The sequence below is a fragment of the Calonectris borealis genome, chromosome 2, assembly GCF_964195595.1.
Source record: "Calonectris borealis chromosome 2, bCalBor7.hap1.2, whole genome shotgun sequence".
Taxonomy (NCBI): domain Eukaryota; kingdom Metazoa; phylum Chordata; class Aves; order Procellariiformes; family Procellariidae; genus Calonectris; species Calonectris borealis.
Genome location: NC_134313.1, coordinates 74,995,315 through 75,011,693, shown reverse-complemented (window position 1 = coordinate 75,011,693; position 16,379 = coordinate 74,995,315). Strand labels below are relative to the sequence as shown.

The window sequence follows — 16,379 nt, the reverse complement described above, 5'->3', positions numbered from 1 at the left end:
GAAAGTCTCATCGTATATCATGCGATCCAAAGACCATGACAAGTCCAGAAGGCTCTTTTGCAATATTGTAAAGAAAGGTAGTTATCAGAGGGAAAAAACAAGTATTACTTGGTCATTGTAGTTCAGCCACCCAACACAAGATTTAGTACAGAGGGAATTTGGGGAGTATGCAGAACTAACATGCATGCCCATTTTCATCACTCTTGCATGGCCTTTTCAGTTTTCAGAAAATTGTGAGCTGCTTGATGTGAATATGTGTGGATGCTCTTCAGTTTCTTTGCAGCATGCAGAGAATATTTGCATGTGAAAATCTGCTGGTTTAGCTAAAAACCGTAAAGGTGAATGAATGAATTTCACTGTCAGTGATAAAGCAGGGAAGAAGAAACCAAGTGTACTATCAACAGCGTTTGCCGTGTGCCAACTGATAAAAAAAGCTCATCATATGCCATATGCCAGCTAATTGGAAGCTAAATTTGTGCCATATGCCAAGCAGTTGGAAACCTTATTCAGTTTTGAAGTGGCTATTCTGAAGCAAATGTGCATGAAAAAAACATATGGTTTTTGTCAGCCAAATGTGTGACAGTGCCATTTCCAGTCTGTGCCATTCAACTGTGTTAATAAAACTAATACCTGTATTTTTTCGTTGAAGTGTTCCTCATCAGATGAAAAAAGAATTCTTCCAGAACCCAAAGAAAATTCAACCGAAAGCCACAATCTCCCTCCTTTTTGTTTTTTAAAAGATCTCTTCCTTCCTGGCTCTGTCTGGGCACTGAGTTGTCAATGTCATGCTCAGGTGGGATGCCTATTTTCTGCGGATTCGTTCAAAACCTTATGCGAGTCCAACCCTCCAGCTGTGGAAGTATGTATGAAAACAGTGGGCTGGCTCCAGACAGCAAGTGAGGGGGTTTGCCAGGCCACTCTCACGTGCAATGCTGTCGTCGCACAACATTCATCAGTCTGTTGCTCCTAATGTTCAGCATGCCGTGGACTTGCTTTTTATGTTCTTTCCATAAGGCACTTGTACAACTTTCACATTGCTCTCGTTTAGAGGGGTGAGCCTGAGACGACTCCGTCATTAAGTGAATCTCTTTCTCCCATTGTTCTCTCCGCCAGTGAGTGCCAGTGAACCCGAACCAGAGACAGAAACAGAACCAGAACCAGAGCAGGAGGCTGAGGCTGAGGCCGAGCAGGGAACGGAGACACCCAAGGAAATAGAGGCTACAGAGGTGGGACCAGAGAGTGAGGTGGAGCAAGGACCAGAGAGAGAGCCAGAAGAAAGTGCAATACTCAGTGAAAAAGAGAGGCAGAATGAGGAATTGAATGAAAAAGACAACTGCTCTGCATCCAGCATATCCTCAGCAAGCAGCACTTTAGAGAGGGAAGAGAGAGAGGACAAGTTAACCAGTGACAATGAAACTGGTAAAGTGAAGCTTTTTCAATAATGAAGGGTTTCTGGTGGAAAAAAAAATGTTAAATTAGCAGCTCTGTTGTGTTAATTAGCTAACAAATCCTTTGTGCCTGTCTAAGACTTCCATCACCCTGGCCAAATCTGTTTCCATTCTCTGCTTGGAAATCCACAGACTTTGATGGGGTTTCTATGTTTGAGGAACAGTAAGGCTGTGATCAAATTAGGTTTCCTTTGACTCGAGGCCATTTTCTTCCCCTAAGATTAATGTATTAACTATTGAATCATCATGTTGCAGTGACTTGCATCTCTAGCTCCCAGAGAATTTATTTGGGTTTTCTACACATAAAACAATGAGAGGAAGGGCCCTGTTGATACGATTTGTCATGAGATTCCAGATACCTTTTCTCATCTATTAGCTTTTAGTGGAAGAGGAAGAGCAATGAGGACTGGGATGTTTGTTCCTTCCCTCCAATTTCCTGTCTTGGTTAGACCTCTTCAGAAAGCAGAGAGAGATACATAGGAGCTGCTGAAGATAGGTCTGGGCTGTGGCCATCCTTAGCTCGTGTGGAGGAGGCACATGAAAAGGAAACTGGAAAAAACCAGTTCTGTAGCGACCAGTCGTTCTGGTCAGATATACCACCAGGCACCTGTAAAGGGGACCCCAGCCTGAAAAACACCTTAAGAACCAGTTTTATTCCTGGAGAGATAATGACAACCAGAGCTTGACACGCAGCCCAGGTAGGGGAGTAAGAGTCAGATTTTGACCTTCATTGATTAATTACTCTTTTCTACTTTTTTATAGGGAGGTAAAGGAATAAAATGTAATTAGGGCATTTGGTTTCCAAGTCTTCTTAGGGCTGAACAGGGGAGTGCACTGTCCTAAGTTTTCTAAATTCTAGATAAGAAAACAAAAATTGCTTCACAGTGTGAAATAGTCTTGCTCTTTCCTGAAAGAAGAGAGATGACACTGAATCACAAGGATTACCTCACAGAGATAAACTGTCAGATTGTACTGTTCATGTTTAAACCCTATTACGTATTTTTTTCTGGGAAGCGTTAAGTTAATTTTTATTCTAAATTTAAGAGCTATCTTCTTTTCAACCAGCACCAAGATTGAGTTACTTAGAATGCTATTGTACTCTTAAAGAATGTAGATGGATATATATGTAGGAAAGGGAGGGGAAGTAGGACAGATGAAGGATTTTGTTAGACTGTGGCATAGTCCAAGATAGTCCAAGTGCAAGTAAGGGAGAACAGGTTACAGGTTTTTTTCCCTCATCTTGTCTCTTACCAGCCTGTTACCACTCTAATTAAAGTGCTTATGTACGTTTTGTTAAAAGGTAAGAAATGTATCCTGTTACCGAAAAATCAACATCTTAAAATTGACCTACTTTACCAGTAGACCAAAGGTTTATTAGGTTGTGGTATGTAGGAGGTCTCATGTAGCGAGTTGTTTGCTCTCTAGTAGGTGAGGAGATTCGGAAAGCAAGCGAGAGCGCTTCTCACATTCCCAACAAGCAGTTTGCCATTCATGAGGTGGCCCATTGGTTCTGCCCAGATGCATTAAGGTCAAACGAATAAAGCCTTTGGTCTTGGCTCCTCCTTCATTAACACATCCTGCTAAATTTGACTTCCAACAAGTCATGTTTCTCCGATGGTATTTCGAAGTTTTACCTGTGGAGAGGAGGGAGGAAGAGGCCACCAAGGTAGCAAGAGTCTTCACAGCAATAATCTTTGATCAGCTAGGGCGGACGGAGGGAGACTTGGGGAGCCCAAATTAGAGATTGTGTCTGGGGCAATTTTGATGAGCGGTTTTGCAAAGCGATTAAATCCTGGAGGATCCCAGCTGGTGAAACTGGGAGCAGGTAGGTCATGTGGGATTTATAGAAGGGATCCTGGGAGCAATCTTGAACATCTTTGAAGGAAAGGCTGGGAGTAAGTGGAAATCCTCTGGGGGGGCTCAGCTGGGTAAAATCTATGGTGTGGGGAAGGAGTGAAACTACCTCAGAGACAAATCTGAGAGACTACCTCAGGTGACAAATCTTGGTGAGAAAGCAATCCCATGGATAAAGTCTGAGGAAAAATAAACAGATAATGGAAGCAGTCAAGCCTCCTGCAGGAAGGTAGAAGGAAACAGTTTTGGAGGTTGTGTCCATTGCTGAAAAAAACTCTTTCTTTTGTCTGGAGTTAAACCTCTGGACTCATTTTAAAATGTGGTTTAGAGGGTGATCTGAATAGAAGTCAGAGTAATTTCTGTCCATATGCTTTGTGCTGTGAGACCTGTCCTACATTTTAACATGGTGTTAGTTTAAAGGGGCGGGGGGGAGTTGTGGGACCCTGGATGTGATTCTCACCAAGGGGACACCTTCTCAGAGCATGGGGCTAGATGTCGTGATAAGAAAACAACTGTGTTGATGAAGGAGGCCGTAAAAGATGTTTAAATCTCTAAAGTATTGAAAAAGGTGGGAGCATAAGGGGAGAAACAAAGATAAAATGGAAGTTTAAGAGAAAGGTCAACTGACAGGTATAAAAGAAAATCTTTAAGCTTCATTACAGTGACATGTTAAATGATGGTGATGTGGGAAGGCCATTAGGCTTTCAATGCCGTCATATATTACAGGGAGGGTAACAATGGTTGATGAGCAGCATTTCCAAAAACCTTTTATAAAGGTGCTCATATTCCTAGAAATAACTTTAAAAATCTTGCTGATGCTTATACTCACTGAGTTGCCCTGAGAGCTGTATGCTGGGTATGCAGCCTGTTCTGGGATTCAAATAGCCCGTGTTGTAAAGATGGCCTGGGAACCCAGCCGGGAGGTCTGAGGAACAGCCAGGTGTGAAAACTGTCCTCCCCTAGCCAGAAGGGAGGGAGGAGGAGGAGGAGTAAGCAGTTACATGTTGACCTTGACATCAGGCAGGGAAGATCTCTTTTATAAGGAAGTTTTCCTGGGGTGGTTCCAGTTTATGGCCAGGTGAAAAGTAGAACGATAACCTATTTTGTGCCATTGTCATGATATTTAAGCCCCATTCCGGGTTACTAAAAATTCTGAGCATTTATGCACTGTATAAAATGAATAGGGGTAGTAAGTACAAAGTGAAACCTGACAGATTTCAGGAGAAACCTGAACCTCGAAATCCTGACAGTTACATAGTCCCTTCTGAGCTGTACTGATCATTTTCTGCTCCCATTCCTTTTTTGAGAATTACTCCCAGCCCATCAAGATTGGGCCATATATCAGCATTGTCACTGATTTCAAAATTTTCAAAGCTACCGCTTGCCCAGTGTCAGACTAATTGTGCATGTGATCCCCAAATTTTTTCTGATGGGTTGAAGAGTGTTCTTGGTGCTCTGGCTCCCTCCCCTTGACTCTTCCCATCTGTGTGTGTGTGATTGCAGGTCCATGGTCGCAGACCATTCAGGATGCTGGTGTGAATGAGCAGTGCAGCAACATCCTCAACAACAAGCGGTTTATGCTGGACATGTTGTATGCGCATAACAAAAAGCCCAAGGATGAAGAGGAGAAGGAGCTGGAGGCGAAGGAGGAAAAGAAGGAGACGGAGGAAAGCGAGGAGTCACTCACTAGCCTAGCCAGTAGGATCTCTATCCTTCAGGCCACGAAGCAGGCCAAAGATGAAAGTGTCAAAAAGATGGAGATCGGAAATCTGGACAACCAAGGCAGCGTGAAAGCCTTTGCGGAAAAATTCAACAGTGGTGAGCTGGCCAAGGGGACAGCCATGCCTGAAGATGAAATCAGTGAACAGGTCCCCGAGAAAACACCAGCACAGCCAAAGAAGGAATCTGACTACATCTGGGATCAGCTCATGGCTAATCCTAGAGAACTTAAAATCAAAGACATGGATTTTACAGACTTGGGGGAGGAGGATGATGTAGATGTGTTGGACATGGATATGGGTCCTGGGGACTCCCTTGTTCCCCCTCCTCCACCTCCACCTTCTTTTCTGGGTTTGCCTCCTCCACCACCTCCCCCGCTGTTTGGATGTCCGCCTCCACCTCCACCCTCTGCTAATTTATTGGCTCCTCCTCCGCTGTTCAGCACTCCTCAGGGTTTAGGGTCACCCCAGGTTTCTAGGGGTCAGCCAGCATTTATAAAGAAGAAGAAAACCATCCGTCTGTTTTGGAACGAGGTACGGCCATTTGAGTGGCAGTGTAAAAACAACAAACGCTGCAGAGAATTCCTGTGGTCGAAACTGGAACCCATTAAGGTGGACACTTCCAAACTGGAGCATCTCTTTGAGTCTAAATCCAAGGAACTGCCTGTCACAAAGGTACAACTCGTATTCAGCTTGCTATTATTTTGCTATTGTATTGGTATTCATTCTGACTTAGATCTAGGTGATTTATGCTGCTTATAAGAAAACAGTGGAAATTACTGGATGTGTTTCTAACTTGGCCTATGATGGAACATATTCCATGGCCTGAAACTAGGAGATGAGGCTAGGGTGGTGTTGCCCTCTTATTTCAGGTCTCTCGGTTTTGGGATATCACTTCAGGTGGGGAAAACCAACAAATTTTACATTAGGTTGTTCGTAGCTGAATGCCAAACTAGGTATTGAAATCTGAAATATTTTCTGTTACATTCATATAAAGGTCACAGTGTGATGATTCATATTTGTGTATTTGACAGTTCTTCACTTGGTAATATCTTCCTAATAGTTATGAAGAAAGGTTAAAATATCAAACTGGATCTGCTGCAGAAAGCCTACACGTGTGCTTTGTTCTGAAGGATCGATTTATCAGCTGGACCAAGTTTACAGCTAAATTTTGCAGGGGTGTTGGGTTTTTGTTTTATACTGGTGAACAGGCCTATTTTAAATCCTTAATTTGTACAATGTGGCTATACAAATTTTAGGATAGAAGCTGGCACAGGAAATACCTCTGTAGCTAGGATTCCCTCTTCCTTAGGAGCATTGTTATAAAATAAATAAAATAAAAGGCTGGTGGCATGGCTGTTTAACATTAAACTCAACAACAAAGGGAAGTCTTTTATAGTTAAATTTAGTAGGAATTTGAAGTAGCATTAAAAAAGTTACTAGCGTGAACATTTGTTTTTCATGGCTACATAAACTCTTATGCTTCTAAGCAGAATAATTGGTATCAGGGAAACAATGTTTTTTTCCAGTTAAAATGCTAGTAAAAGATGTCCATCTCTCTTACTTAAAATAAATAAACGTCTTGTGCGTTTTCTATGTATGCCTATATGTTTTATAGTGACATAAAACCCAATCAGTACCTTGAATATTTTACTTCACTTTGGCTGGCAAAAGTTGTTATATATTATGTATCATATATATTATTGTTTGCTCTTAATCTGGGGAGACTGGATGTCTTATGGTAAAAGTTCTCTGTGTCACTTGTCTGGGTTATTAACTCAAAGTTTTCTAATAGTCATTCTTGATCTTCTTGGCCAAGTGGAAACATTGCAATTTGAACAATCAAACCCCTCATTAAATACCTAGCAAACAACAGGTACATAAATACATGGCTCGTGTAGATCCTGCCGTTGCTGTTCTTAGCTGAATTTTTTGTGACACACATGCATGTAGAGCTGAAACGTGTGGCATAGCAGCTCTAAAACCACATTCAGCTGATCGTTCATTTGGCCGATGCTGAGATTAATTTCTCTCTCTAATTCCTTTTCTGCTGAGGAAGGAATGCTGGTGACGTCGTGGCGTGTTACTCCTCATCTCTCTCGCTGTAAATACAAATCTGCCACAGGTGGTTCGTAGATGGAAGGAATGAGAGCGTTTTCTTAGATCCATAAAACATTTAATTCCTCGAATTGAATGTGGAATTATGACATATTTGCCGTTTCCAAACTTTAGCTTTGTGCTAAATGCCAGTATTGTAATGGATCAGTCTGGCTGATTCTTAACCTTTTATTCTCACCCAAAATTTTCGATAAAATGTTAAATTGTTGGAATTTTGACTTGTTTACTTTTTCAGTCATTTACCGTGCATGTTCCCAAACTACCTTTGGCCATTTCCCCCCCTCCCCTCATGCTTGATTCCCAAACCTGCCTGGGCTGCCTGATGCTTTGGCACAGCTTTTAGCTTCTGGCTGGAAGATGAGTGAGCAGGTTTCTTTGAAATTAGTGCAAGTCTGAGGAATGATTTAGGTGACTGCTTTCCTCTTGGAGACTAATAACTGCTCTCTGCATGAGACGTTATACTTTTGGCTCTCTTTCCACCCCGTCCCATAACACAGACATAGAAGTCTCATTGTCTCTGTAGAGAAGACAATGGTGACCAAGGATTACCATAGTGGAGGTCTACTCAGACTTCTGAGACTCCTGCGTGGTTTTGGTGAATACCAGCAAATCTTCCAGAGTAGGAGATGGTCCTTAGATCAAGTGAGAGTGGGAATAATTAAGCAGACCACTGAATCTGTAAAAGACTTGAGGTTTGGTATGAAGATTGCACTCAAATTAGGATAGCTCTCGCTTTTTCCAGACTGCTTGGTTTATTTCCAGGGAGTACATTCCCCGTTGTGTCTAGTTTCTTGCGTCCAATGGCTGCGATCCAAAACAGGTTTATTCTATAATATCGTAAAGTCTGACTCACAGCTCAGTTGGTTCAGCTGAAAAAAAGAGCACAGAGCAACAAATCAAAAGTCAAATCTCCAGATTTCATAGCAATAGATGGAAGCAGGTGCATGGAAAAGGAGCAGTCCAGAAGGATGAGAGGAAAAGCGAAGTCAGTGTGTGTAGGGGGGGTGCTTGGCTCTATATTGTGCATATGCTCTTTCATACAGCTGTAACCAATTTTAGTCCAGTTTCTAATTCCTTCACTGATTTCCACAACACACAGCTATAAACAGCTACTTCCTGGCTCATGAGAAGTTTTTCATTAAACACAATAGACTGCAATAAAATAAAGTGGATTTTAAATTGTAGAGTATAATATAGGAGTTGGGTGGGGGGAGGCTGGGAGAGGAGATTCTTGATTTTAGGAAAACTTACGCCACACTGGACAACTCACACATTGATTGTAGTTAATGGAGCAGAGTGTTTATTTAGTTGCAGAGTGTTTATTTTCTGGAATAGAGGACCACAACATTCTGTTTGCGAATAGAAAGAGAGTGATCAGGTACCCCCTCCAAGCCAGTCTAGAACTTCTTTCCTTCTCACTCCGCCAAACAAAGCAGGTATTTTGGCAAAGTACTTCAAAGTGTTTATTCTTCTGTGAAGAGAAATGAAAACACACAGACACCACTGAATCAATTGGTGTTGTTCAGCCTTTCTGCCGTCCACTTGGTTCTGCGTGTCATTTGGAAGTATTATTTTGCTGATTCATTTATATGCTGTGGGAGATAGTGATCCATCATGTGCCCCCAGACATAAACTAGTAGGAGTGAAAAATTAAGGAACGTGTTTTCATACTCACATGAATATACATGTGAGTAGGTATATACATGCCTAGACACATATTCCTTTGGAAAACATTTGTAGCAATTTGAATAAATGCCAAGGCAAGTCATAAATGTGGACCAGAATTTCTGAAAAAGATTATATATATGTGTCCCGGACAAAGCCAGTGGCAGGTGAGTGATTCCATTTTAAAACCCCAGTGCTAAATCCTTACTAACTGAGATAGAAATAAAAAAATTGCCATCTCGCTATTAAGGGATTGCCCATTTTTTTCTGTACTTCTGATACAGTTTAAATGCAGGAGATATTTCTGACTCGATGCTCATATATAATTACTTATTTATATGCCCACTGGAAAAGCGATTTAAATTTTTCTGCTTCCCGTATTAATTAAAGCAAAGAGGCATGTTTTAGACTATGTGCTCATCAGACTACAGATCACCTTCTATGGGATGGTAACGGTTTTTAACTAACCTATCTTGACTACCCAGCCTTCAATAGAATGTGGCCAGTTAGGTCTTGTAAAGATCTAAATTCACTGCAATTGTCAATAGATTGCAGGAATGTTTATTTCCCACAAGTTATACCACCTCATATATTTGTATTTTATAATTAGTTTTGTATTTACATTTAATAATATAATATTCAGCAATTCAGGGCTTACGTTACATACTGAAACATTAAAATATAAAATCAAGTGCACTAGTGCACTGTTCCCTCAAGCATTTGAAGTCATTCTCTGTTAATGAACTTACAAAACAGAGTCTGAAGTCACCTAATATTGTAATAGAAGTTAATAGCTTATTTTAACAGTCAGACACTTACACATGTGCAATTTCATTGCAGACAAAAAGGAATTCTTTTCCTAGTGGTAGGGTAATAAAGTTCATAGTAGTAAAATCTTTCTCTTTTCTTCATCCTTTTATTTATTTGGGAAGGATTTCTTTGTAACTCAGCCGTCATCCCCAGAATGGATTTAAAATCTCTTCTGCCCCTGTTTTTGAAAAGAGTTACCTACCCCAAATTTTTATACCCCATATGCAGTTATAGCTCTGGAAAATACCTACGTGCTTACATCCCCTATATAGCTCATCTGTCTTTCATAACGCATTGCTAAGGAGCGAGCGCACTGTTGCAATCGCAGTCGTCCTAGCGGTTAGCATCGTATGTCCCTCAAATGAATATGTCTCTCTTGTCAATCTTAGGAGCCTAAAAACAGAGCTGCATATCTGAGGCTTACTTACCCATACCGCATGTGGGAAGCCTAAAATTAACTCTTTTCCCTTCTGCATAAATTCTCTGGAGCTGTGTAATTCTGTGCTGCGAAGGACAAGGTAAAAAGTGGTGGTTTAAAAAAGGCTTAGTGCGATATAGACTCAAGAGGAAGCAGTCTGTGGTGAACCCCGCTTGTTTTTATGTGGTCTTGGCCACTAACTGTGGTCCTGAAAATGTGATTAATGGCCCTGGAAGTAAAAATGGCTCCTTCAAAAGAGAAGCTGCATCTCCAATCCTTCAGGTAGCTCCCAAGAAAAAGAGGACTCTTACTCAAAGAAGGGAAAGTTCAAGAAGGCTTCAGGGATGCTTTTAAGGTGTTAAGAAGAGAGCAGTTCTGACAGACCAGACATATAAAAATTGAAAACTAATGTTATCTTTGCTTTCCAAAAATTTATCCTGTTTACTGCAAAAGTGTTCTTTTCTTTTTAAGTTTAAAAAAACCAACCCTCTCATTACTTTCACAATTACATCATACCATGTTAATCATGTTGGTATGATGGAAGGGCTGTGGTGCCACACACGTGCTGGGCAGGCTGCTGGGACGGGTGGGCATACCTCCTCCTCTGCAGGCAAGGAGCTGAGCTATGCCAGAAAAAGGCATCTTTGTAACGATGTAACTGCATTCCCAATACCGGCTGACCCACAGCCGGAGGTACTTCGATAAAATCAGAAGTATTCATTTAGACAGTTCTTCCAATGCAGAAGCAGCGTGTAGACCTGGCAGTAGGGCATTTTTTGACTCAGTGGTGGCTGTGGTGCAGACTGAAAGGAAGTGGAGGACAAAGCTTTGTGGTCTAAAAAGCAGTCCTGAGCACAGATTGAGGCTGGGGCCATAAGAGTCTCCTCCTGGGCTTCCCCCAAACCCCCAAGAGATGCAAGAGGTGTTACTGCTGTAGACAACACAGACGATTCTCTCTTCTGAACAGTTGCAAGGGCTGCCACATTGCAGCCTGGAAAAAGGGATTGCTTAGTCTCTCTCTTTGCCCCTTTGAGGTGCATCTGTGCTAAGGCTGCTGCTGCCAGAGCCACTAACTACAGTCCAGTTAACAGGCTCTACAGGGAGCTCACAGGTAACAGGCTCTACAGGGAGCTCACAGTCACGTCTCTGCAGCCTGTGCCTTGCTGAAACGTAGGTTTATACACAGCGAAGCATGTCTGTGCTTGCCTGCATCAATGTGCTGGTCGTCTCCCTACGCTCCTCTGCTTGACAGCATCCCTCAGCCCATCTCTGACAGGGCAAAGGAAGGGGAAAGGGAGAAAACGTGTTTCCAAAGTTCATGTCTGTGGAGAGGGAAGAAAAATCGCTGAGTATGAAGAGCAGAATCCTCTCCTCTTGCAGCTGCCTGGTATATGACATATGTAATTGCCAAAAAGACACCTTCTAGCACGGGACAATGAGAGAATGAAACGTAGGCTGGGCGTAAAAGCAAAGACCATGTTCAACACTGTATTATGCCATATAAATGGTTTGTGAGTCACCTCGACTAGTTCATTCACATTTTGCTGCTATGAGGATGGGGAGAGAGAGGAAGAAATTTCTTGGGTCTTCTCTAGAATGGAATTTAAAGCATATGTTGTTAGTTCTTTGTGCTTTCATTGTTATTTATACTGTAGTTTATACTGGAGGTAAGATCCAAAGATTGTGTCTGGTCTCAAATAAAACTTCGAAAAAAGCAGAAAGGCTGAAGTTGTTCTGCACCTGTGAAGGGCTTGACAGACATACCATGAGCAGCAAGGTTAGAATACCCTTCCTCTGACAGCCAGAGGTCAGAAAACCATGCCAGTGTCTCCAGAAAGGCCTCTACAGCTCCTTTGCCAGTGCCCAGAGTGGATTTATAACACATGAGAGTGCTGGCAGGCAGGTGGGAACCACCCAGTATTTCCCAGCCAGCTACGCAGGCGAGAGAGGGTCAGTGGCCGCTCAGGGTTGACACATCCAAGGGGGAATTGAGCCCCGGAGCCCACTGGCCACCCAGCTGCTGCCCCGCTGGTCCTGCCGCACGGCAGAGCTCTCGCATGGTAGAGACAGCTTCAGGCTTTTTTCAGACTGACTCCTGCCCCAAACTGCAGCGTTCCCAGCCCTCGCGGGGACTCCTGTGAATCAGGTTAGCTGGGCTTTGCACCGCATCTGAGACTGCGTTCAGCGCTCTGGTTAAATCCTGGCAGCTCATGCTAATACCAGCAAGGATGTGGTAGAAGAATTCAGCTTTTTTGGATGACCATAAATGCATTAGACTTACATTCAGTGTCAGCACCCTTGAGTAGGGGAAGTCATTAGTGAAAGGAGTGACTTTTTCTTTATAAAACAGGCTGGAGGAATAATATTCTTGTTCTCTTCTTTACCAAGAAAACTGCTGCAGATGGGAAGCGACAGGAGATCATTGTATTGGACTCAAAACGAAGCAACGCTATTAATATTGGTTTGACTGTGTTGCCCCCTCCCCGGACTATCAAGACTGCTATTTTGAACTTTGACGAATATGCCTTAAACAAGGAAGGAATAGAGGTAAGAAAGAGTAGTCGATGTCTTCAAGTCTGCATTTTCAATGTTCCCTTTTTTTTCAATGTTGCATATGGTGCAGGCCAGACTTTTCATGGAATAGGGAAAAGGGGATGTATTATATCATGACAGAGAGTTGAAACTCTTCAAATCAATGTAATGTGCTCAGAAGCATGTAGTATTCACTTGAGGTTGGGCATGCTCAGTAAATGTGGAATTTCTCTGCTTTGTTTGTGTCTAAGTCTGAGTAATGATGGTGTTAATTCCTGTCAAGATTTTTGGAGTATTATCTGTTCCTCTGGAGCTTGACTGAAATACTGTGAGCAGCCAGAACAGGCAGTGAGTTACTAGGGCTGATGCAACTGGTACAGGGTTTAATAAAGTTCATGCCCAGCTAGCTGTTGGAGTCATTCTAGATTGTATATCTAATGGAAAACAAATACAATGACTAGTTCTGCTCAAAATAGCGTTTCTGTGTTGCTGGTGTTTGAAGAAAAGCAGTTGGTATAAAGATTACAGATGATGTAATTTTTACCATTACATGTTTGACTTTGCAGATATTCTTACCGAGATCCAAGATGAGCTCTGTTTATTATTTTTTTTATCAAAACATTTTTCTTCTATGAAGTGTAAAAGAAGCCTGCTGCTCCCCTGGTTTTTTTCATTGTGGTTGTATTCATTTCAAATCCTTTTTTTTTTTTCTTTTGAATAAGTCTGTATCGTCTAGTAAGAGTAATCTGCACAACTACAAATCTCAACCAGTGGCTGAGCTGCAGAGGTCATGTATTGATTCACAGTCACCTTTCAGTGGTTTGGCACTGTGTTTCATGATTTCCCCCTTTCCACCTTCACTGTGCTGACTGCAGAAGAAAATGAGAAAAACTGGCTGGGATGGAAATGGAGTTGCCAACAGTTATATGCAAAAGAAATACTTAAGGCAAAAGATCGTTCTAGCTAGAAGGCAAGGCCTAATTTATCTCTACTAGAATATAGTTTCTTCCCAAAGCTGTATTACTTATTTGCTATATACATACCTTACTCATATTATGAAGGTGACAAATCAGACTAAAAAAGTAATTTTTCACGGCCCAGCCCATGTACCCACCACTGCAGTTTGCAGTACTAAGCTTTTAAGTGTTGGAGAGAAGCCCCCCTCCAGCCAAGCCCAACTCACAAACCGCCAGTTAGATCTCAGTGCTGTAGGCAGTGTTTCCATACAAAGTCCAACATAAAATGGCTGATAAAGAAGGACACATCTTTATTATCTTCCACGTATCATCTCTGGCACGCTTAACAGAAGTTCAGCTGCTCTGCACAGCTTACGCTTTCCAGTGCCAACATTTGTAGCTGGGCTGTCCATCTGCCAGCCACCTGTGGTGTCCACAGTTGTGAGTGCCTTGTACCACCACACCCTCCTTTGGGTGGCCTTTCCGTTAGCTGCCAGAAACCCATAATTTCATTTAAAATATATACGCAGGTAGCTTTCAAATTGAAGAATTCAGAAACCAGGAAATGATACACTGTTGATATATTTGCCCAAGGCTAAAGAAAATGGAGATTTCTGACTTCTGTGTCCACAGCTTGAAGCTAAGGAAGTGAGTAATCCTGATGTGATCATTCTGATATTTAAAATCAAGAGAAAGGGAATAAGCTGAACATGAGCCGGCAGTGTGCCCAGGTGGCCAAGAAGGCCAACGGCATCCTGGCCTGCATCAGAAATAGTGTGGCCAGCAGGAGCAGGGAGGTGATCGTGCCCCTGTACTCGGCACTGGTGAGGCCGCACCTCGAATCCTGTGTTCACTTTTGGGCCCCTCACTACAAGAAGGACATGGAGGTGCTGGAGCGTGTCCAGAGGAGGGCAACGAAGCTGGTGAAGGGCCTGGAGCACAAGTCTTATGAGGAGCGGCTGAGGGAACTGGGGTTGTTTAGCCTGGAGAAGAGGAGGCTGAGGGGAGACCTTATTGCTCTCTACAACTACCTGAAAGGTCTCTTCTCCCAAGTAACAAGTGATAGGACAAGAGGAAATAGCCTCAAGTTGCACCACGGGAGGTTTAGATTGGAAATTGGGAAAAATTTCTTCACCGAAAGGGTTGTCAAGCCTTGGAACAGGCTGCCCAGGGAAGTGGTTGAGTCACCATCCCTGGAGGTATTTAAAAGACATATAGATGTGGTACTTAGGGACACGGTTTAGAGGTGGACTTGGCAGTGTTAGGTTTATGGGTCTTAAAGGGTTCTTAGGTTGATGATCTTAAAGGTCTTTTCCAACCTAAATAATTCTATGATTCTATGGACCAGAGCCCAAATACTTTGAACCTTGAGGATGAAGCCTTTATTGGTTGGGAAGGATGATGTTCATGGAGAAAAGAGCTTTTTTTTCTCTGTGTTCCATATTTATTTATTTCTTATCAGGTAAAACCCTGCAGTGAATTCAGATTACCTTCCCCAAAACCCAATTTACAGATTTTTCTTATAGCACATTGTTATAGAGTCAGATAGACGTTTATAGCGAGGTAGAGGGCTGGATTAAGCTATGCAGAATTGGCCAAGAGGTGCAAGGAGAGATACAGAAATGCATCATTATGTGTCCCACTGTTTTCAGAAGAGCCCTGCCTCAGTTTTCCATACTGCTCCTTTGATCTACAGTGTAGGCAAGCTTTGTTTCCTGTTTCTCTTCTCCTCTATATCCATCTGTTCAGTGCCTTTAGCCTTAGAGTTAGCTTAAAGGGAACAGGGGTTGTCTTTTCAGTCTAGATTTTTAGAAAGTTTTCCAGTTCATATCTACAGTTCCTGAATATTAGGAAATCATTAGTAGTGATGATGAATGAATCAGTAATAGTGTAAGCATCAGCTTCATTTATATAAAAATGCAGCAAAATAAAGCAAATTATTTGCTATATAATATACTTTATAGCTAATCTGTGGGTTGAATGAGGCAGGACTGGTATGGAAAAAGATTATGCAATTGGTCTAATTAAAAAACTGCGTCACAGTGGGTACTCAAAAGCCTTTCTGCATAGTTAATTGTTCAGAAGAGATGTCATGGCTAGTAAGCAGAAGAGAGAGATGTAAGGAGAGCAGGAGAAGAGATGTGATGTGTGCAGTGAGGACATAACATTCACTGCTAAAATTTCAGAGAAGCTATAATGTAGGATCATCTTCAGCTTTTAGGGGAACCAGCATGGAGCAGGGGCACCAACAGAGTATAAAGTCACCTGAGCCATCCGTTGCCTTGGCTGTGAGCTCTGTGCGATGTCGCTCGCTGAGGAGCATCGTCACTGTTGTGTTAGTGCGCCTGTGGCTTTAGTTCTGCACCTTGGTGGATAAGTTCAGATTAAATGATACCTTAAAACTGACCTTAGCAATTCCTTTAAGGACAGTGGACTAAAGTAGTGCTGACAGTAGTGCTAGCAACAAGGCAGTGATGCAGTGGGATGCCGGCTACAAGTTTGTGATAGCCCAACTCATCACCAAGTTCATAGTGACCCAGTAAACCCTCCACTACTGTCCTGCATTCTGCTGAATGCTGCTTTGCTTGTGCCATTTAAGTCTTGTTAGTAATCCATACTTCGCTTTTTAACTTCAAATATGTAACTAAGATAGGAGAAAAAATTCTCCAGGTATTTTAAAGCCCCCAAGTATGTTGCATATTTTAGGCCATGTATTTGAAGTGGTTAGGTACCCCTGAGCTGTGAAACAGGGCAGAAAATGGGCCATGGTGCTAGAAAGGCAGATGTAGTCCATCTAGTATGCAGAGCAGGCACTTTTAGAAACATATTTTCAAAGGAAGGCACAATGTGTGTCTGCAAG

At 42.3% G+C, this 16,379-nt stretch overlaps 1 protein-coding gene across 3 annotated transcripts in view; it reads left to right on the top strand.

The window, feature by feature from the left end:
- Positions 1–16,379, top strand: part of FHOD3 (formin homology 2 domain containing 3) — a 407,490-nt gene that overhangs the window by 338,116 nt on the left and 52,995 nt on the right. For all 3 annotated transcript variants that reach the window (XM_075142372.1, XM_075142371.1, XM_075142373.1), the window contains 3 exons: positions 1,114–1,419; positions 4,806–5,695; positions 12,420–12,578. In XM_075142372.1, the coding sequence (XP_074998473.1) occupies positions 1,114–1,419; positions 4,806–5,695; positions 12,420–12,578 (1,355 nt within the window). The remainder of the gene's footprint in view (positions 1–1,113; positions 1,420–4,805; positions 5,696–12,419; positions 12,579–16,379) is intronic.